This window comes from Pelodiscus sinensis, chromosome 16 (assembly GCF_049634645.1).
Source record: "Pelodiscus sinensis isolate JC-2024 chromosome 16, ASM4963464v1, whole genome shotgun sequence".
NCBI classification, from domain to species: domain Eukaryota; kingdom Metazoa; phylum Chordata; order Testudines; family Trionychidae; genus Pelodiscus; species Pelodiscus sinensis.
Window position 1 is genome coordinate 3,998,682 of NC_134726.1, and position 20,245 is coordinate 4,018,926.

Below are 20,245 nucleotides of genomic sequence, written 5' to 3' on the forward strand. Positions count from 1 at the left end.
CCCCAGCACACGCCAAGCCAAGAGGATTGGTCTCATGGGGCAATAGGAGAGATTTCATGGCTCCCTCCCATCCCCCCCAATGGCAGGGAGGCGCATAACCCCCATTCTGTTCCCTCTGGGGGGAGGAGGGGCTGGGAAGTGCCGGCCTCGTTCGAGGTTTTAACCCGTGTTGTTCTCTCCTTCCAGTAGTGGTTGAAGTTACGGGCCACGCTCACGTTCTCCTGGCTGCATTTGAAAAGGTAAATGAGCCCTGCCCTTTCTTCTGTGTCCACGCAGCCCCCTGGACAGGAAGTCCATCGCTTGTACAGCTCCTAGCACTGCCAGCTCCTGGTCCCCGACTGGGACTCTCCAGTGCTACCCTAATAGGCAACATCCGTCCATCCCTCCCTACCCCCCCAGTTGTATTCGGGACTCAGCCTTGCGGTGGTCAAGCAGCCACTTGCAGGCTCCTGGACTGGAAACCTTCCAGCCTCCGGAGTGTGTAAGTGTGGTGGTTATACACAGGCAGGCTGTCTGGTAGAATGGTCAGAGCCTGACAGTGTGTCTGCAGCGCGGCCTCTGCTGTGTGACGGTTTGATCTCAGCTGTGTGGCTGAGACCAGATCGTGTGCAGACTGGAGCCGGAGGTACGCGAAGACTGGGCGCTCGCTGAGTTTGGAAACATGGTGATAGGAGCTTGGTCCCGCCCACAGGGCAGGCCTAACCCAGGTTCAGTTCCAGTCCCGTGAAGCAGGGAATTCTGCTGCAGGGACAGGCCCTTGCATTGATTGCAGCTGCTGCAGCCGGCAGAGCAGCTCCATGCTGCAGCTGTTGGGGTGGCGGTGTGGAGGGACTGCCCAAAGGTTCCTCAGGAAGGGCAGTTGTCTGGGTGGTGCGAGCTGGGCTGGGGGAGCGATTCAGGGGCAGCATTTCTTCGCTGCCACGGACTAGTGCCCCGAGTTCAGCAAGGTTGGTGGGCTAAGCCTGGTGCTGCTCAGGGCTTGCGGGGACCTTGCCCAAGTCGCATGACCTTCCTGCCCCAGATTTCCCATCTTCCTCAAAGGGAGGGGTGGGGGCTAATCAGTGGGGATGGAGGAAACCTCTGTTTGGCAGCTTATTCCTATATGGTGTTTGCTGACCGTGGATATGGCTGAAAAGTCTCTTTGACCTGCTGGGGAGGTGAGGGAGTGAGAGCCCGACTGGGGTGCCCTCTGGCACTAGGACAAGGGAAACGACATTCCCCTGGAGGCAGGAAGAGCAAACTAGCTCTCACCCCGGAGAGCTGCCCCTCCATGGCTGTTACTCAGGAGAGAGCAGGACCAGCACTGGAGCATGTGGCAGGGTCAGAGCCAGGCTGTTTGGTGGTGGAGGGGAGGTTCCCTAGTGGACCCTTTGGGACTGTGGTGGTGAGAATATGGGAAGGATCAGGTCCTTGTTCCATGTGAGTGACTTGGCACGGTGCAGGAGCATTGCCCATCCCCTGCCCCCCAAAGGCCCTTTGCTACTCCCCTTGCTGCTGCCTTCATGCCTGCATGGCTGGCACTGAATCCGCTGCTGGTGTCGTTGTACGCAGGCCAGTGGAGAGGTGGGCCGTGTCTCGTCGCTGTCCGTGTGGGCATCCCAAGGCAGGGCGCCCGGCCTCCTGTGCTTCCCGAGCCGGAGTCCTGAAATGAACCTGGCTCTGCATTCCTGGCACCGAACGTAGCACCATGTGGCCAGTTTTCATAATGAGCCCTTCTTACAGGAATCTGGTCCCCGCGCTGCTGGGGCTGAGCTGTGAGAGTTGGCACCTCGGCTGGGGCTGATCCCGGGAGGTGCAACGTTCCACGGGGCCTCTTAGCTCTGTGAGAAACCAGCTTCCGCTTCCAGCGCCCCGTCTGTGCCTGCGAGCTCAAAGCGCCGCGTGCTCAGTGACACAGACTGGGGAGAGGCAGCAGCAAGCCCCCGTGCACCATGGGGGGGGAGCAGAAATGTAGCCATGATCTCTCCCCAGAAAGCGGCCCAGGGGCTGCCCACGCTCCATCCAAGGCAGAAAGGATCTCAGGGTTCTGAGGCCTCCTGCTTCCGGAAAACAAGGGCTAAACTGCCTGCCAGGGGATGTTGTGAAGGCCAAGACTATACCAGGGTAGATGAATACACGGAGCACAGGGTAGATACGGAGCTAGATGAATACACGGAGCACAGGGTAGATACGGAGCTAGATGAATACACGGAGCACAGGGTAGATACGGAGCTAGATGAATACACGGAGCACAGGGTAGATACGGAGCTAGATGAATACACGGAGCACAGGGTAGATACGGAGCTTGAGGAATACACGGAGCACAGGTCCATCAATGGCGATTAGCCAGGATGGGCAGGAACGGTGTCCCTAGGCCAGTGGTTCCCCACCTTTTTGAGCATACGGGCTCCTGTTCAATCTGTTAAAATTTCACAGACCCCCTCCCCCTCCTGGGGGGGAGAAAAGGAAAGAAAAAGGAGGATCGGCTCACTAGAGTGGGCCCGATCTTTATTTTAAACTTTCCACGGACCCCCTGCAGTACCGTCGCGAGCCACCGGGGGTCTGCGGACCCCAGGCTGGGAACCACTGGTCTAGGCTGTTTGCCAGCAGCTGGGACTGGGAGCCGCTTGATGGCTCCCTGTTGTGTTCACTCCCTCAGGGCCCCGGCATTGATCACGGTGGGGAACCAGGCTCCTGGGCTAGACGGACCTTTGGTCTGACCCAGCCTGGCCGTTCTTATGTCTTGATGACTCTTTGGGGGGGGTCTGAACCCGTCATTCTCCACGATCTCCAGCTATTGTAAGGGTGGTGGTCCAGGGGGCTTCAGCTGCCGGGGAAGCATGCCACGCCTGCCTGCCAGCTGGAGACACCCGGCTCCCTGACATTCCCAGAGCTGAGCAAGGTGCCTGACAGATCTCAGAATCCCGCCTGGGCCTGGGCCACTGACGCATGGTTGAGCACAAGGACTGAGTGTCCTCTCCATTCCCCACCTGCTCTGTGCTTGCCAGCCATGTGTCCTCCTCCCCTCTCCCCCCGGATGCAGCCCGCTCCTGGGCATGGGCAGATTTCCTTGGCAGGTCCTGACTGCCAGACTTGGCTGTCTCCTGGCTGCACCGCAGCCCCTGCCTTCAGCACAGAGCCCAGTGTGGGACGGAGGGTGGAGACCCAGGAGGATAGGGAATCTGGACCCACTGCATGGGCTCCCCTCCTGCTGCCATACCCCTGGTACGACGTTCGCCCATTCACCTCCATTCTTCTTGCCAGCCCGCACTGATTTTCTCACCTTTTGCTTCTGCGTCCGGAAATGTACTTGTCGAGCTGTTAATTGTTTTGCAGGTTTTTAAAAAGCTCCTACTTCCAAGCTCACTCAGCAGGTTGCATTGAATCTCACACGCCCAGGCACTGAGGTGGTAGCAGAGGCGGGGGGCTGTCGGGTGACGGGAGGTGAGCGCCTTCTCAACCGAGCATTGAGAGACACGCTGCCAGAAATCAGACACAGCCTCCTAAACGGATGGGGCTCGGGTGTCGTTAAGTGGCAGGATAGAAACTGGTGAAATGTCTGAATTACCAAGTAGGACACGCTTGGGTTTGCAGGACTTTTTAGCTCCTTTCTCGACAGGCCAGTTCCTAGATGGGGCCCATCTTTGTAGCATCTGACTGTTCATGCGAACACAGAACAGCAGAGTCATCCTGTAGGGTAGTCAGACCCCAGTGTCGTGTTGTGGGGGAGCCACGGGGTTGCAAACATTCTGCATGGAGAGCCTGCTAGAGGCATTCCTGCAGCCCAGCAAGCCCTGACAAACTGCTAGGGAGATCAGGGACAGCAAAGGCACTGCCGAGAGAACCCTGCCTCTGGTCGGAGTCTAATCCCAGGGACAGGTACCCCCTTTGTCTTGGGTTATTTTCCATGCATTACAGTATCAGAGGGGGAGCTGTGTTAGTCTGTATCTGCAGAAGCAACAAGGAGTCCTTGGACACCTTAATGGCTAACAGATTTGTTTGGGATCTTAGAGACTAACAGAAATATATAGAATCATGAGCTTTCCTGGGTAAAATCCACTTCATCAGATGACTTGGAGTGAAAATTACAGAAACCAAGAGTTTGGTTTTTTTTATGTAAAACACACAGTGCAGAAGTGCCTGTCAATTGTAGGACCTGTGTTAATGAGGCTAACTAAGCGGGCTGGATGTGTTCCATTCATAACTTTTTATATGAAAATGCGGGTGTTACAGGCAGGAGAAATTGGCAAAATTGTTGTTCAGTGCCATTTCTCCTTCCTTTAACCTCCTCATTTTTGCATCAAAAGCTATGAATGGGACACATCCAGCCCTCTTAATTAGCCTCATTAACACGGGTCTTACAGTTGATAGGTACTTCTGCTGTTAGTTCTATACCTTGGTTTCTGTTATTTCCGCTCCATTTCCTCTGAAATGGGTTTTACCCAGGAAAGCTCAAGAGTCTATATATTTTGTTAGTCTCTAAGGTGCCACTTGATGACTACTAGTTTTTAAAGTTACAGACTAACCCGGCAACCCCACTGAGATTTATTTGGGCATAAGCTTTCATGGACTGTGGTGCAATACAACACGCATAAGGCAGTAGCTGCTGCAATGTAGCGGCAGCTTCAAAAACCAGGAAATCACCTGTTAGAGAGACATCACTAGGCCAACATCCCATTTTGGATACGACCCCAGTAGCGGGATGTCTCTCCTGGCGCTACAGGCGCGGTGTAGGAATCACACGAGAACAGCCACTTGTGCGGGGGTAGCCCCCAGCGAGGCATGGCGGTCCGTGACGGGTTTCTCATTCTCTGGCCCCTGTACCTTCCTGTGTCCGGGTCTCATCAATATGCAGTTGATACCCAGAGCTTGCTGCTGGAGGCCCAGAGGAGTGGCTGGTTTTCAGGGTCTTGGTTGAAAAGAAGAGTCCATCTCACTGCATTACTGCTGTGGTTTGCTTGTGAGGCAACAGGCCAATGTGAAAACAACTTTGGTTAAAAAACACAATCTCGGGGTTGTTTCATTGGCTTCCGCTTTTCAGTGGAGGGAGCCGTCCTCCCCTGGTAATCACAGCCCCTTTTCTGTGCTGCGCTTCCCCACAGCAGGACGGGAGTTACTGCCAGTGCTTCCGGCGTCCTGCTTTGGGGAGTGCCAGCGTCAATGGTCCCTGTTCGCTTGGATTGCTTCCTCCCCTGTAGGTCTGTGAAGAGACCACACAAGCTGTGGGAAGCTCCGCAGGGAAGGGGGGTGTATTTCCTCTTGTCGCTAGGGCTCTGGAGACTCTTACTCCCGCCACACACTGCAGGACGCTGTACTTGCAATAACCCAGGCCCTGGGTAAGGCTACGCTCCCACCAGCAGACCCCTCCTGACTTCACAGCAACCCTTTGGCTTGTGTTCTCAGCCCGCGGAACTTGATCCTCGGAGGGCAAACTCCCAGACAGCCCTTCCCCACCATGGCTGCTTCCCCACAGGAAAGGCTGCATCTCCCCTCCCCACCCTGGTGGATGGTAGCTTTGGAACACACGTGGCCTCGATGACGCAATCCGAGCGCTGAGCCCAGCGGTGGCTGAGCGGTCATGTGCTGCGTGGCTGCAGGTGACGCTGTTCTGGTCTGGGATTTGCAGTCAGGCCAGTGCGGCCTTTTGGCGCGGCAGCAGGAACTAGGTTTGCAGTCACGTTCGCGGGAGCAGGTGGGGACCATCTGCAAGTCCGGTCTGACTCCCAGCCACGTGCTCCGGGTGCCTGGCAAGTGCTGGGAAAAGCAGAGCTCGGCGTCCTTGTGGGATGAGGCTCATGTTCCTGTAGTGCGCCCAGTGCAGCACTGACAGGCTGTCTCCCCGGGGAAGCCGCACCCGGGAGCTGGGGTGAGCAGGCTGCTCTGCACCGAGTTCTTTGCATGGTGGTGGTGGTGGTGGTGGCTGTTTCCACCGAGTTGGTCTAACCCCCTCTCTCTTTTCCCCCCACAGCACGTGGACGGCAGCTTCTCTGTGAAGCCTTTAAAACAGAAGCAGATTGTAAGTCTATGGCCCCCGTTTGTATCATTGACAGAAAAAATGTGCTGGGTAAAGATGTTTGCCCCACGTGCCCCGTGGGCAGCTGCACTGGCAGACTGTCTGGTGCCCACAGGCTGCCCCCGATTTGTCTGGATGAAGCGGGAGAATGGAGACTTCCCCTGTTTTATTGTGGAGGTGGTGCCTGGGCAGCCAGCCTTGCGTTGTGGGACCTTTCGTGTCACTGGCTCAGTAGTGGCTTGAGCGGTGGGTGTGTTGGGTTTAGATCAGCATCGGTCGTCCTGTGGGCTGGTGTCTCCGGATCGGGCATGCCGGCGTGGCAAGTGCCCTCGACATAGCCACTCTCCTGATGTCTGCACTGAGCTGTATCGACCTGCAATGACGAGAGCCATGAATCGCATCGTGGCTGGATGTTCACCTACGGACCTGCTCCTGGCCCCGGCCACTCTGTGCGCTGAGAAGGGGCTAGAAGTCTAGCGGGGTGGGCTGCTTTCAGCCAACGGCTGGTGCTTTCCCTGGCACCTTGGGGTGTCTGGCACATCGCAGGGGAAGGGGCGTCTCGTCTGCTGGCCAAGGCAAGTGTTTGGCTGGTGATACCCTAGGAGCAGCTGGAGTGGCAGGAGCAGTCCAAGAAGCTCAACACGGAGGGTGCTTGCTCCACGGGGCAACCTGGGCACATCTGCAGGGAAGCAGCGACAGAAGAGCCGTGAGCTCACCTCGTCCCTCTTCCTGCCAGCCTGATCCACGCTGGATTCATCCCAGAATTCCAAGTGGACTTGCTAGGCCAGGTCCCCAGGGCGTTCAGACATTGGGGGGGCGGCTGGGCAGGAGTCAGGCGCGGAGGCGGGAGGTGGCTGCCGCGCAGGGCCGGAGGAAGACGCCACACGCAGTTGTCCATCCGAGGCAGCGGGACACCGCAGAGCGAGCTGTGGCAAGGGCAGTGGCTAGTGAGGCTGATCCAGGCATGCCCCTGGGTGGAGGACGACTCTCAGCTGGTTACATGATGCTCTGAGGTGGCACCTTTTACCTGTGGCAAGTTGGCCTCGTTCCCCGTGGCACCGTGTGTGCTCTCCACAGGTCGGCTCAGCGGGGAGCAGTTAGTCCAGCAGACCTCGTGCTGGGAACCAGGGATGGGGGCCAGGGATGTTTAAAAAGAGCAGCAGGTTGGCACTTGGACTCCTTTGCCACACAGCTACAGGACTGGCAGTGTGGCAAAAACCCAGCCCAGTATTCTTCCTCCCCTCCATGTCTCCATTGGCAGCCTCGCTTCCCTTCCCAGGGCCAAAGCTTGCAACGTTGGAGTCGGGTCTGAGGGGTTTTCTCTTCCCATCCAGGCCCTTCCTAAATCCCACTATTGCGTATTTGGAAACTTGTTCCTTCCTCTTTCCCCTCTACCAAATTCATCTGTGCTCTGGTACCCCGCGCAACGGCCCCTTTGGCTTTGTGTGTGTTGCGGAGTGCCTGGCAGTTCAGGTCATGGCGTCAGGCGCTGAATATACACAGAGCAAAGACGTCTGCACCCACCCGTTTCTCTCCTCTCCCCTGTTCCATTCCATCCACCGTGCACCTGCCCATCTCCCCCACCACCACCACTTTAATCATGTTTCCCTCTTCTCTGCATCTCGCTTGGCTGCCTGCTGGGCTTTCCTCTTCCCTGGCAGATCTGTGCTTTCTTTCTAGTGTGACTATTCCATTTTCAAATGAAATGGCGTTTTCCCAGAGCGAGCGTGCATGCTCCTTGAGTCCTGATGGACGGACAGAACTCAGTGGGCGAAGGAGGTTTAAAACCAGGCTTCTGTGCAGCTTTTAGCAAGAGCTTTTTGGCAGAGGAAAATAGCAAAGTAAAAAGCCCCTAAAATGTGAGCCAATGAGATGATGCCTTGGTCTGATGTGACTGTTGTTAATATGCTGCTGTTCTGGGTAGTCGTCAGAAGTGGCCCGTCTTTGATCTGTGATAATCATAATACTTCACCTGGGACATCTTCCCAGCACTATGCAAACTGTAGCTCGCCTTGCTGGCTCGTTTCTGCAGCCAGCGACCTGGCTAGTGATCTAATTTCTGCCCCCCACCTTTGTGCTCAGTAAATATTGTTCTTACCGTGGCACTTCTGACACAGCTGGGGCTCTTGTCTGTATTCGCTCTCGGCAGCCTGTCTGGGCTGGGTTGGCTCCCAGTTACTTCAACAAGTTTTGCACAAAGCAGGAAATGGATCAGAATCTCTCTCTAATGTAGAACATCACATTTCTCTTTAGGCCAAAACTTTGGGGGAAGTCACTCTATTAGTCTCATTTAGCATAGGTGCTATAATTGACAAGGTGGGTTTTTCTCTCCCCTTCTCCCTTCTATTTGTGCTTCAAATTTGGGGTTGCTTTCCCTTTTGCTCCACTCCTCTGAAGAAGTGGGCTGTGCCCACGAAAGCTCATGATACTATCTACATGTTTGGTTCATCTAAGATGTTACAGCACCACTCTTTTTTTTTAAAGTTACAGACTAACGCAGCTCCCCCTCTGAGACTTGTCTGGCTAACGCATTTCCAGCGAGGCAGCCAGTGGGGACTAAAGATATCAGGAGATGGGGAATCCACCACTCACCTGGGTAGTTTGTTCCAAAGGTTGATCACCTGCATTTTTACAAACGTGTGCCATGTTTCTCATGGAATTCATCTGGCTCCAGCTTCCAACCACTGGGCCTTATCCTGCTGTTCTCTGCTAGATTCAAGAGCCCTTTGGGGCCTGGTATTTTCTCCCAGTGAAGGTCCTTAGACCATGTAATAGTCACCTCTTCATCTTCTTTTGGCTAAGCTGAACTCTGTCGCTCCCTGTAAGGCATGTTCTGCATTCCCCAAATCACTGTGTACCCTTGCCAGCTTTCCAACAGCCTTCCAAAATACAGAGACCAGGCCTGGGCACAGTAATGCAGCACTGATCTCACCAGGGCCATACTCAGAGGTAAAATCGCCGCCTCCTTGCACTCGCTGTTCTCTGTCTGCACATCCAATGTGCTCACATTAGCTCTTTTTGCTGCAGACTCGCACTGGGTCTTCACATTCAATTGCTTGTCCATTCCGACCCCTGAATCCTTTTCACAGCCCCCGCTTTCCACAGTCCCCCGTTCCCAAGGCATGGCCTACGTGCCTCGTGGCTAGAGGTTTACCTTTGCATGTAGCTGTATTAAAACTCAGTCTCCTCTCCGGCCACGGAGCTCCCATTAATAGGTTTAAGATACATAGTGAATTCAACCCAGAAAACAAAGTTGCCTGTGTAATAGGGATGTCAAGGGGTAACTGGTTAACTGGCACCCATTTTGGCTGGAGCAGCCACCACCTGTAGTGCGGTACGGTGGGCCCGGCCTGGGCAGAGCAGCCCCCTGCCCGAGGCATGGCGTGGCAGAGTTGGCCTGACCTGGCTGGAGTAGCCCCCCCCACCTGCGGCGTGACATGGCGAGATGGGTAACCGATTAAATATATGGTTTAACTGGTTCACATTTTAAATGGGATTTTGCATCCCTGGTGTGTCAAGTAAGGCCCAGAAAGGGTTTATCTCTGCCCTCACTGTTCTGCGTTGGACTCCTAGGCAGCGTCGTGTGGGGAGGAGAGGAGATGGCCATCTCGGAGCCTGCCCTCGGCCTGGGAAGCAGCAGGCCCAGTGAAATCTGCAGCGTCTCTTTGGGTTGGTTCTGTAGGGTTCTGGGTAAGCAGGAAGAAATGCCGCATTGACAGGCTGACAAACCCAGCCTGTTCGCCCAGCCATGAACTCGGCAAGAGGAGAATTGGCCTGCGTGGCACCGAGCTGGTGACCTCTCAGACCTGCAGGCCACGTGTGGTTCTCCCTCAGTGCTGTAGCCTGCTGAAATGGAGGCTGTTTCCTTGTAACTGGCTGGCAGAGCAGTTCTTGGCCTACCACAGCCCAGTCCTGCTGGGGAATAGTGTGTTTGTCTTTCTCTCCTTGCTCACACACTTCTCTGCCTTCCGAATTGGCCCCTCCTCCCCAGCTCGTAACAGCTAGGAGTTACGCATTCCTCCCGCCGGGTTCCCGGGCTTTGAAAATAGACCCGTAAGCTATTCCTACGAGAGAACAGTCGCGCAGAAACTAGACAGGTGCTGGCCTGATCCCCAGGTGCATAGAATGAGCTGAAAAGTAGTGGAGGGAAATATATGAGAGAGAGAGAGATGGATTTTCTGTAAGCCCTTTGCGATGGAGGGGCTGCAGCTCATGATCTGAGCTGAGTTTCTAGATTGGAGGCAGGGTACTAATTACTGCAAAAGGTCTCTCCAGCAAGAGTTGCTTTCTGCCTTGCTGGAGAGGGGATTTCCCAATTGAATGGGCCTCCTATTTCTAACTGGTCTGTGGTCCCCCGTTGCATTTTAGAGACCTCTCAAGATAGGGACCACATCCCCCTGTTCGAAGTCCAGTGCCCGCGCCTCCATCCACCGGCACCCTCCGCCCAAGGAGTCGGGAGGATGGAACAAGGCCTCTTTGAACTGTGAAGCGCTCGGCTCCCGCGCAGTGATTCTAAAACTCTCCAGCCGCGGGCTGGGAGCCACTGGGGCGGGTTTTACACCCCAGACTCCACCTCACTGCCCTGAAACGCAGCGGGGAGGGGGCTGCTGGCCGTGAGTCGGCGCATTTTAAACTGTCCAGCTGGACGGAGCCTTGATCTGCGCAGCCCACATGGGCTGCTTCCCGCTGCGCCGCGTCTGACACCGCCCTTCAAACAACCGAGTTCTTGTTAGCGGCTGGAGGTGCAAAATTCACCTGGGCAGCGGGCGGCGGAGTCCAAGCCTTCTGGCTCTTCAGCGGGGAGCCAGGAGAGTTGCTTTTCGGAGGAGCCACCGAGCAGGGGTAGGCGGGTGTGTCCGTTACTGTGGTGCTTTGGAGCATAGCGGTGAGATGACACTGCACAGGCCTGGGCTGCCCCAGGCCTCCTCGGGAGAAGCCCCGCCTGGCAGGTCCCCCCATGGCTCTCAGCACCGAGCCTTTCTTCTGCCCCCTCCCTGCAGCTGCCCGATGGTGCCCCCCACAATTCCCCGGTGAGGGAATGGACAGCCTCAGACCTTCCCCGAGGTGGGCCAGAACCTGTGACCTAGTGCACACGGGCCCTCTCCCAGCACAAGCTGATCCTCCTCCGGGGGTTTTCATGGGGAAGGGCGCTAGGCTGGGCACGCGGCGAGGCCCGGGGTGCGCGGCAGCTGCAGCGCTTCCATCCCAGCTACGGTGACTTCCTAGCAGTCACCCAGTCCCGGCCCTGCTGGTGGAGATGCACAAGGAGTTGAGCGCCTGGGTAGGCGCGTTCTCAGGGCACGGGGAGCGCTGCGCAGCAGCCCAAGGTCACTTTCTGTGCAGCCCCGTTTCTCAGCCTCTGCCGACGTGTGTCTGCAGGCGGAACACCCAGGCCAGGAACGGGCGTGGGGGCACTGCTGCTGTGCTGGGCCAGCCGTTCCTGGGCGCCGTCGGGACGGACGCTCTGAATTTCAGCAGGGCCGTCCAGGCTGAGAGCCGAGCCGCCAAGGAGTGCCTGATCCTGAGGGGGGCCCAGACCTGCAGTGTCCATTGCAGGCACCAAGTGCCGTTTGAAGTGCAGTGTCAGCTGTGTTTGACGGGCCCGCTGGGCCGGCTCTGCCTCTCAGCCAGTGCTGAAGCCAAGGAGATAAGCAGAGGGGGTCACCAGCACAGGGACCGTGGCCCCGCCCCTTCCCCATATGCCCAACCCCCCACATCACTTGCCCTTTCTGCTGGGAATGGCTTCACTGCCTTTAAATGTGGTGGGGCCATGGACCCCTGGGCCCCCCTTTTCCGGACCCCCCTCTGTGAAGCCCCCCCAGTGTGAAGGGGGGGCTCTCCTGGGCTCTGGCCCCCCCAGACTTTGTGTAGATCGGTGCCCCTTCAGCGCTGCCCAGGCATCATTCTCCCCCCAGCTGTGGCATGGCGCCGGGGCCAGCCCGTTGTCTCCCTTGGCTCCGAGTCTAACCTGGAACCACTGAGGATGGAGCTGCCACGCTAAGCGCTGTCCCTTTCCCCCAGGTGGATCGGGTGAGCTACCTGCTGCAGGAGATTTACGGCATCGAGAATAAAAACAACCAGGAGACAAAGGTACCGGCGCCTAGAGCCCCGTCTCCAGTGTGCGGGGCCCCGTGGGGCACGGCCGCGCTTCCCCCTGCCTTGGCTTCTCCTTGGCTTACACGCCGTGTACGGGGCAGGGTCCCATCCCTCGCGGCCGCCACAGCAAGGGGAGGGCCTGGGGCCGCTGGGCTGGATGGCCTCCCCCAGGGTCACTGGGAGCTGTAGAACAGAGCCCCGAGTCCAGCAGTTTTACCCCCAGGGGCCGGGTGAGGCCCCCTCCCCACACGTGGCTGGGGACTCCCTGCAGCAGCCTGAGGCCCTGGGGGATCTGCATTGCGTCCCTGGGGGGTGGCTGCTAAGGGCTGGGTTCTGATGCACCGTGCTCCCTGGGCTACCTGCAGGCTTGGGAATTAGCGTGTGTGAATCAGCAAGAGGCCATGGTGGGTCTCACTGCCTCCCCACTCCCCTTGCAGCCTGGGGCTGCCCCTTCCCTCCCCAGGACGTGTCCCTGCAGACCCAGCAGAGCAGGACAGGCGCTGCGGGAGCCGTGGGGAGCTCCTGGCAGAGGATGAGGGAAAAGAGAGGCTGGGAATAAAACCGGCTCGAGCTCCCTGGTTCTCTGCCCTGGGGCGGGGCGAGCAGGCTGCACGTGGGGCATAGGCACCAGCTGTGTTGGCCCGTGCCTGCTGCAGGCAGGTGCTCCCCAAAGCTGCAGAGAGGCTGCCCCCCTTGATTCCAAGACTGGACAGGAGCTTTGGGGTCCCCTCCTGTGTGATGCAGGCCCCCAAATCCTTCCCAGAGCGTCTGGCCTGGGCGTTAGGGAATCCGGCACCACCTTTGCTAAATTGGCCCAGTGGCTGGAAACCGTCTGGCAGGCTTCCCAGCCGAATGTGCCCAGTTTCAGCCTGCGGCCGTTGGCTCAGGTCAGGCGTCCGTCCTAGCCTCTCCGCACCACCCGGGGGAGTGAAACCGATGGAGCTGCTGGTGCGGGGACTGCGGCCCCTTGAGCCGGCTCCCCTCTCGGTGCTGCCAGGGCCCTTCCTCCCCCGCAGTCACCTGTGCTGCCCCTCCCCTCGCTACAGCCCTCGGACGACGAGAACAGCGACAACAGCAACGAGTGTGTGGTGTGCCTGTCCGACCTGCGCGACACCCTCATCCTGCCCTGCCGGCACCTCTGCCTGTGCAACTCCTGCGCCGACACCCTGCGCTACCAGGCCAACAACTGCCCCATCTGCCGGCTGCGTGAGTAGGCCTGGGGGTGGGCGGGGCTCACTGGGCCAGGGTGGCTTGGCCTGCCAGCAGCACGAAACACTGGTCTGAGCCTGGGATCGTGGGTGGGCTGCAGCGGTGCCTGTGAGCTGAGCGCTTGGGTGGCTGCTCAGGAGAGATTCAGGTGTCGCCCAGCCGATTGGCAGAGCGCCCACAGCTGGCAGCATGTGTGTCTGTGGGTGGTGCACAGCTGCACATGCCTCAGTGCACAGAACAAAATTTATTCTGCACATGGATGGAAACTTGCTGTGGGGCAGTAATTTGGAGGCTGAGCTTTCCCCTCAGCCGGTGGGACCTGAAGGGGTCTGACAGGCTGCTTTGGCTGGCTACTCACCCGTGTGCTGTTCACCCCAGCCTTCCGCGCCCTGCTGCAGATCCGCGCCGTGAGGAAGAAGCCCGGGGCTCTGTCCCCCGTCTCGTTCAGCCCCGTCCTGGCCCAGAGCATGGACCACGATGAGCACTCGGTACGTACTGCGCCCATTGGCTGGCTGCAGGCCCTGGGAGTGGCGATTGGGCGGGTCTCCGTCTCGCCTGGCCTGGGGCTGTTGGCCCCTTGAGCTGCATTGGGAGAGAGCCTTGGATCAAACCTGCTCTTGCTGAGTCCTTCGTTAGCTGGGAGCAGCCCTCCCCATGGCTGCTGCCTCTCGCGTCAGGGCTCTGCAGCCATTCCAGGCCGGGTCTCTGCTCCTTTGTTAGCTAGGCACTGCCACCCTGGGCCGCAGCGGGACGAGGCTCCCTTGGCCCACGTGGGATGCAGCGCCCGTCCGGCAGGGGAGTGGTGCAGTGTGAGCGCGGGGGTAAATCCGCATCCCCAGCTCGTGTTGTGGGGAGGCCGTTGGCTGCCGGACTCCCCTCAGGTGTGCCCAGGTGCAGGGTAATTACCCTGGACATGACCCTCTCCCGGGAAGCTCCCCTCCCTACCAGGGCTAGCGCACGGGTGGGATGCGCGATCTCCCGGCCCCGTTGGGGGCTTGTCCTGTGCAGCGTTGCCGGCTGTGCCCGCTGAGCCCACCAGGGACGGAGCCGGAGGTGATTCCAGTGCGCTCCTCAGAGCTGCTCCCTGGTTCTCAGTATTGCGATGCCTGCTCATGGTGGGCACCAAGCTCCCGGGGCCCGCAGGTGTAAACACGGTTCCCAGCCTCCTGGCCCACCCCTTTGCTGACTCTAAAATGGAAGCCCCCAGCCTGGGCATTGCTGGCGAGGGCCGGGCACTACAGAAGTGGGCGGCAGGAGGCAGAATTGGGGCTGAGTCGCTCCCTGCCCTCAACTGAGCAAGTGTCAGTTGAAAAAAAGGTCTTGGGGCCGATTCCCAGCCCAAAGCGAGGACCCGACGCTTTGCCTGGCGAAGGGTGAGGGGGCAGGACCCTTCCTGCCCAGCGTGGCAAAGAGCAGGTTTGTTCGGCCAGTCGCTGCTCCTTGGAAGGGCAGGCAGTGCACTGGGACACCGGGGAGCAGCCAAGCTGGGATTTCGTGGGCAGTTGTTTCCCCAGCTGTGACAGGAACATTCGTGGGGGAGGGGGGGGACTGTAAAAGTTCTGCTACAACCGGCTCTCCCCCAGCCGTCCCCTGCAGCCTGGGAGAAGTGCCGAGGCAGCCAGCGCGGCTGCGTCAGGCAGACACGCAGCCCCACACCGAGTGAGGCGGTGAGGTTCGATCGCTCTGCCCATGGGAACGGGCTCCACTGGGAGTGATGCGGGGAAGAAAAATTCTCGTTTCAAATACGATCGTGAATGTCCCTGGGAGCCCCCCAGAGTGAGCCCTGTCTCCTCCCCAGCAGGAAGGGAGCGAGGGGAAGCATGAGCGGGTTTGATCACGTTACTCACCAGGACTCAGGAGCATGTCCGAGCGCGCTGCGGGCGAGGGCGTGCGAACCTGCAGGGCTTCGCGGTCTCCTCGTGCCCAAAGCACCCTCCCCCAGCTGCCGCGCTGGCGCCTTTGAATGAACCCTTCGTTGATCTGTGTGGGGAATGAAGCTGGGCTCCCGGGTTCACGCTGGGCCTGACATCAGCCCTGCTGCCCTCCCCTGCAGAGCACGGACAACATCCCTCCCGGCTACGAGCCCATCTCGCTGCTGGAAGCGCTGAACGGCCTCCGCTCCATCTCCCCGGCCATCCCCTCCGCTCCTCTGTACGAAGAAATCAGCTACAGCGGGGTGGTGGACGGGCTGCCCCCGGCCGGCCGGCCGCTGGCCGGGATCGACAGAGCCGTGGAGAGCGGCCCTGCAAAGAGCAAGCGGAGCAAATCTCCAGACAGGTCAGCCCCAGCAGCAGGGCCTGCTCCTCCCGGGGGGCCCTTTGGGTCCTTCCCAGCATGTAGCAGCAAAGGGGCAGGTCTTTTCCCTCCATGGGTCACCTCTGCCAGGGTTTGTGCAGGGTCCTGCGCCCAGCCGGTGCCAGACTGGGACCAGAGCGGGTTCGCTGGCGGCTCTGTGCCCCTCTCTCCTTAGCCCTTGTCTCCTCTCCTGGGAGCTCTGTGGGCCGTGGTGGTTCACCGTCGCCTTGTTTGCCACGTCGAGTGCAGCCAAGGCATCATGGAGCCCAGTTCTTGGGCGGTGTGCGAGGCAGCGTGCCAGGCGGGTTGGACACGGCCCGTGCCCGTCAGAAGATGCATGACCTGCTCTGAATCCCTTTTGGAGCATCCCCAGGGGAGGGCATTTGACTCTCCAGCGGGCTCTTGGCCACACGGCCTCCGCATGTTCACGTCACTGTCGTCGCTGCCACTGCTCCACGGCCCCCCACCCATAGCACGTGGCTTGGCTCTGGTGGCAGCTGCTTGTTTTGGAAACGTCCCTCCCCCAGGGCTTCTTCCCTGCATGGGCCTTCTACACACCTCCTCGAGGTGAGGGCCTTCCGCCTCCGTCTCCTTGGGCTGCAGCACGCGCCACTGGGGGGGGCCACCGCCGTGGTCCATAAACACGCTGTCTTTGGGAGGAGCCTTCCTGCCGCGCGTCACAGGCTGCCGGGTGTCCCTGTGCCCTGGGGGGGCTGGGATCGCTGGTTTTCCAGCTGGGTTTGCATCCGTGCTCTCGCCTCCGGCCTGGCCTGCACCCCCAGTTCCTGCCCACGCGTCCTTTGTGACCCTCCAAGCCCAGGGCTGTAGTTGAACCTCCCCTCCACACGTGGAGGCCAGCTGGGGAAGCGGGGCCCTGCCAGGCCCTGCGAGAGGCGGCTGGGGCTCTTGGGAATGCGGGGTTGGATCGCCCTGCGGCGCGGGGTCTGTGCCGGTGACGAGTGGCGTGGGACTCAGATGGGACGCACCCGGGTTCAGAGCACTCGCAGCGGCTGCTTAGGCCCCTGTGGCTCTTTGCGTGAGGGAAGCTCCTGCTGGCACGTTCCCTGGCCCGCACTCCTGCGCGTCTGCCGGCCGGGAGGTGCCACGGGAAGGGAAGTTTCTGCATTTGTGGCAACGTGACGCCCCCTCTTCCCCCCCCCCCCCAGTGCGCTGCGATCCCCTTCCTCGCCCATCCACGAAGAGGACGAGGAGAAGCTCTCGGAGGACTCGGACTCGCAGCCGGCGCTGAGCGGGGCTGAGCTGGTGCTGCGGGAGAGCAGCTCGCCTGGAGTAAGTCCCACCCCACATGCTGCTCGGCACTAGCCAGTCCCTGGCATCCACTGCGGGGCTGGCGGGGGGGATTTCAGGCAAGCTGCAGTGCATGCTGGGGTGGAGCCCACAATCCGCTCCCGGGGAGCCCCAACCCGCACCCCCCCCCCTTAGCCTCACAGCTCTCACGCCCACCCCAGTGCCTTGGGTTTCCCATGTTGCCCACCCCTCCCCGCTCGGCACTGTGGGGACCACTACCCCGAATTACCACGGGGGGAGGGGTTAGCCCCCTGGGCCTGGCACCAAAAGGGCTTTGTTAGCCTGGGACGCTCCAGCCACTGCAGAAAGGTTCCTGGGTGGCACCATTTGTGAGATCTAGGCTAGTTCCTCAATTGGCTCCGCAGCTTCTTAGCCCTGAGCCCCCGCCTGGGCCTGCCTGATGGACCCGTCATCCTCTGGCCCGAGGGAGTTCCAGCAGGGCGTTGGGTGCCTGGGCAGGCGGGCACCCCCTTCCGCATGCCAGTCAGTTCTAGAGTGGAGGTGATGCTGGGCACGCTGTATCGGGGTGTCAGCCAGGCAGCCCCTCACCCCGGGCACAGCCCGGCGGGACACGGAGTCTGAGGGGCAGAGTCGGCCTAAGCAGATTGTTCTGTTCCAGAGCTTGGCGGCTGAAGAAATGGAGGAGGTATCGTCCCTGCACCAAGGTACGTGCTGCCCTCAGCAGGGGCGTGTTAGCCTAGAGCGGGAGTTTGGGGCGAGAAGTGACCTCGCTCGCCTCTTGGCACTGCCCTTCTAATCCCTCGGCACAGTGCTCCGGGGCGCGGACTAAGCCTGAGGTCACAGGCCGGACTCGATCCTCTGCCGGGTTCGGGGTTCCCCGTTCCCCTTGGAACGTGAGTCAGGTGACGGCTAACGAGCAGGACTCCCCCCGGCCGAGGGCCCACGTGGGCGGCAAGCCGGGGAAACGTGCAGCGTGCTGGCCTGCTGCGTACCGGCTGCCCCCACGGGCCTGGCGGCTGGGCCCATTCGAGCGGGCAGCCGTGGTGGCCAGGACGTGCAGATGGAGCTAAAACGAGCGGCGCCGGGGTAGCTTCTGGAGCCCGGGGACCCGCGCAAGCGGCTGCTCTGAGTTGCCGGCGACACGCTCACCGGAGCCAGGAATCACCCTCCCCCACGCAGGCAGGACGCCCGTGACCCTGCACGAGGGAGCATGGCCGGCTAGCCAGGCTAGCGCCCTACAGCCTGGCGCACCGCTGCCCACACGCCGCCGAGTCTACACAACCCCAGGCTTTGCTCCATGAGATGGTCTTGGCGCCAGAGCGCCCCCTGGTGCTTGTGCCAGGCACAGCACCTGGCCGGTCCCCGCTGGGGTTCCTGCCCTGGGCACATTGTGGACATTCTCGTGGGAAGAGCTGTCCGGGCTCCGCTGCTCCTGGGCGCGTTTAAGACCTGCCTTTGCCCGGCAGGTGCTGTGGGCGGAGCGGCGTCGGTTGGGAGCTGGCGGTGACTGAAACGTCTCCCCTATTCTGCTCAGGCTGGGCCTTTGCCGCTCTGGCTGCCTGGCAGGCGGGAGGCAGAGGCGCTTGGTTGCCAGGCAGCACCCCCTCCGTCCCAAACACTGGGTGGGGGATTTGCAGCTAAGAGCCCAGATCTCGTTCGCTGGGGCGGGAGGAGAGCCCGGGGTGGGTGCTCCAGGCCCGGTGCAGCAGGGGCCATGTGGGGCACCGAGAAGGGAGGGCAGCACAGGGCCCCCGTCCCTTCCCCGCACGCAACGTTGGCTCTGAGCGGTCTGCCCTCACTGCTCATTCCAGGAAGCCGCTCGCCCTCCGTGGACGACATCCTGCCAGAGAGCAGCTGCAGCCAGCACCCGCGCCTGACGCCGTCGGAGAGCGAGCCCCCGGCGGACGTGTACCTGCCAGGTAACGGCCCGGCATGGGGTATCCCTGTGCTCGTTGGGGCCGCTGCTCTGCCACGGCTTGGCCAGGGGACCGGCTGAGCGGCCTTGCCGCCACCAACCACCCCGCTTGCAGCTTGCTCACCAGGATCCGTGCCTCAGGCAGCTCCTCCCCAGCGGAGAGCCAGAGTCCCCCTAGAGCCCCCCCACTTGCCATGAGCCCACAGAGCCAGGGGGTGAGCGGGGCTCCTGAGAGGTAATGCCCTAGATCCCCCTCCCCCCTCTCCCTTTGCCCCCCTCCTCCCTCACCCTTTTGTCTTGCTGCTTCCAGCCCCCTTCCCTCCTTTCGGCTCTTTGGGGGGCAGCCCAACGTCGAGGGGCATTGCACGGGCCGAGCCCCCCGCCCCTCTAGTGCTGGCTGCATCTGACCACGGGCCCTGGTGCTCCAGCTGTGAGCTCCCACCACTGCAGCAGGCCCTGGGCACGCCCAGAGACTCTTGCTTGATTGCTCCGTGCCTCCATCGGGAGGACGAGGCGGGGCCTGCCATGCTGGGGCCGCTGAGCAGGGAGTCCTGTGAGGCAGGGCTCCTGTGCTGGGCCCGTCCCAGAACCAGCTTGCCCTGTGCGGGGCAGGGGCTCTTCTCCAGGCAGGCCGGGTGCCCTCGCTGTGCCGGAGGGGCCGCGGGGCGGAGCTGCTCCCAACAGAGCCCCCTCCACTGTGGGTGTTGCAGCCTGTTTTCTCCCGTGGAGTCATGGTCTGTTCTGAGCATCTCTCTAATGTCTCCTTCCTTCTGTCTGCCTCCCTCCTGCCGCCCTGGGCAGCGCTGGGCCCCGACTCCTGCTCTATCGGGATAGAGGAGTAAGCTGGTACGTGTCTCCTGGTGCGCGCAGGGCACTGTATGGGGCAGCAGGAGGCCTGCATGGGGGGCGAGGGGCATGGACTAGCTGCATGTGTCAGTCAGGTTGGCCCCTTCTTCCATCCCTGCTGGGGAGGGGGGGGTGGCAGGGGGTGCAGTGGCTGCCCCTCGCCACAGGGTGGTGGTAGCGGGCCCCAGAGCAGGGCCTGGCAGACCCCATACACTAAGGGGCCTGATGTTCAGGGCTTCTCTCTCCGGACTGCTCAGCTTGTGCCTCCTTTGTGTCCTGCCCAAGTCTCCTTTCCCCAGCCCCTGCCAGGCTCCGAGGCGAGGACCCGTGTACCTCTTCCCCCAGAGAGCGAGGTGGAGCCAGCCCCCGGCTCCCTGCGACTCCGGCACCTCCAGCCACCGCGGCTGGAGCAGGATCAGAGGAGTCCCCGTCCCTACCCCGCTGAGCCCCATGCCCCTTGCCACATGCTCCCGCAGGGAGTGGCTTGTCAACATGTGGGCTGCTCAGCCTGGTAGCAGGAGTGGCCAGGCCCAAGGGGATCCCCCTCCTCCCCCGAGATCAGAGCTTGGCTTCTGCTCATGCTGTGCAGGGCTTTCCCACGGGCTGGGGGGCCCCACTGCCTT

At 60.6% G+C, this 20,245-nt stretch overlaps 1 protein-coding gene across 4 annotated transcripts in view; it reads left to right on the forward strand.

Annotated features, from left to right (window-relative positions):
- MGRN1 (mahogunin ring finger 1) overlaps positions 1-20,245 on the forward strand; it is a 70,478-nt gene that overhangs the window by 48,253 nt on the left and 1,980 nt on the right. Inside the window, exons 7-16 of one of the 4 annotated variants that reach the window (XM_075899123.1) lie at positions 190-239; positions 5,948-5,995; positions 12,014-12,082; positions 13,135-13,294; positions 13,676-13,785; positions 15,351-15,574; positions 16,759-16,882; positions 17,520-17,565; positions 18,673-18,780; positions 19,578-19,622. In XM_075899123.1, the coding sequence (XP_075755238.1) occupies positions 190-239; positions 5,948-5,995; positions 12,014-12,082; positions 13,135-13,294; positions 13,676-13,785; positions 15,351-15,574; positions 16,759-16,882; positions 17,520-17,565; positions 18,673-18,780; positions 19,578-19,618 (980 nt within the window). In that variant the 3' untranslated portion in view covers positions 19,619-19,622. Of the gene's footprint in view, positions 1-186; positions 240-5,947; positions 5,996-12,013; positions 12,083-13,134; positions 13,295-13,675; positions 13,786-15,350; positions 15,575-16,758; positions 16,883-17,519; positions 17,566-18,672; positions 18,781-19,577; positions 19,623-20,245 lie in introns of all 4 variants that reach the window. The other 3 variants (XM_075899122.1, XM_075899121.1, XM_075899120.1) reach the window with 3 other exon arrangements.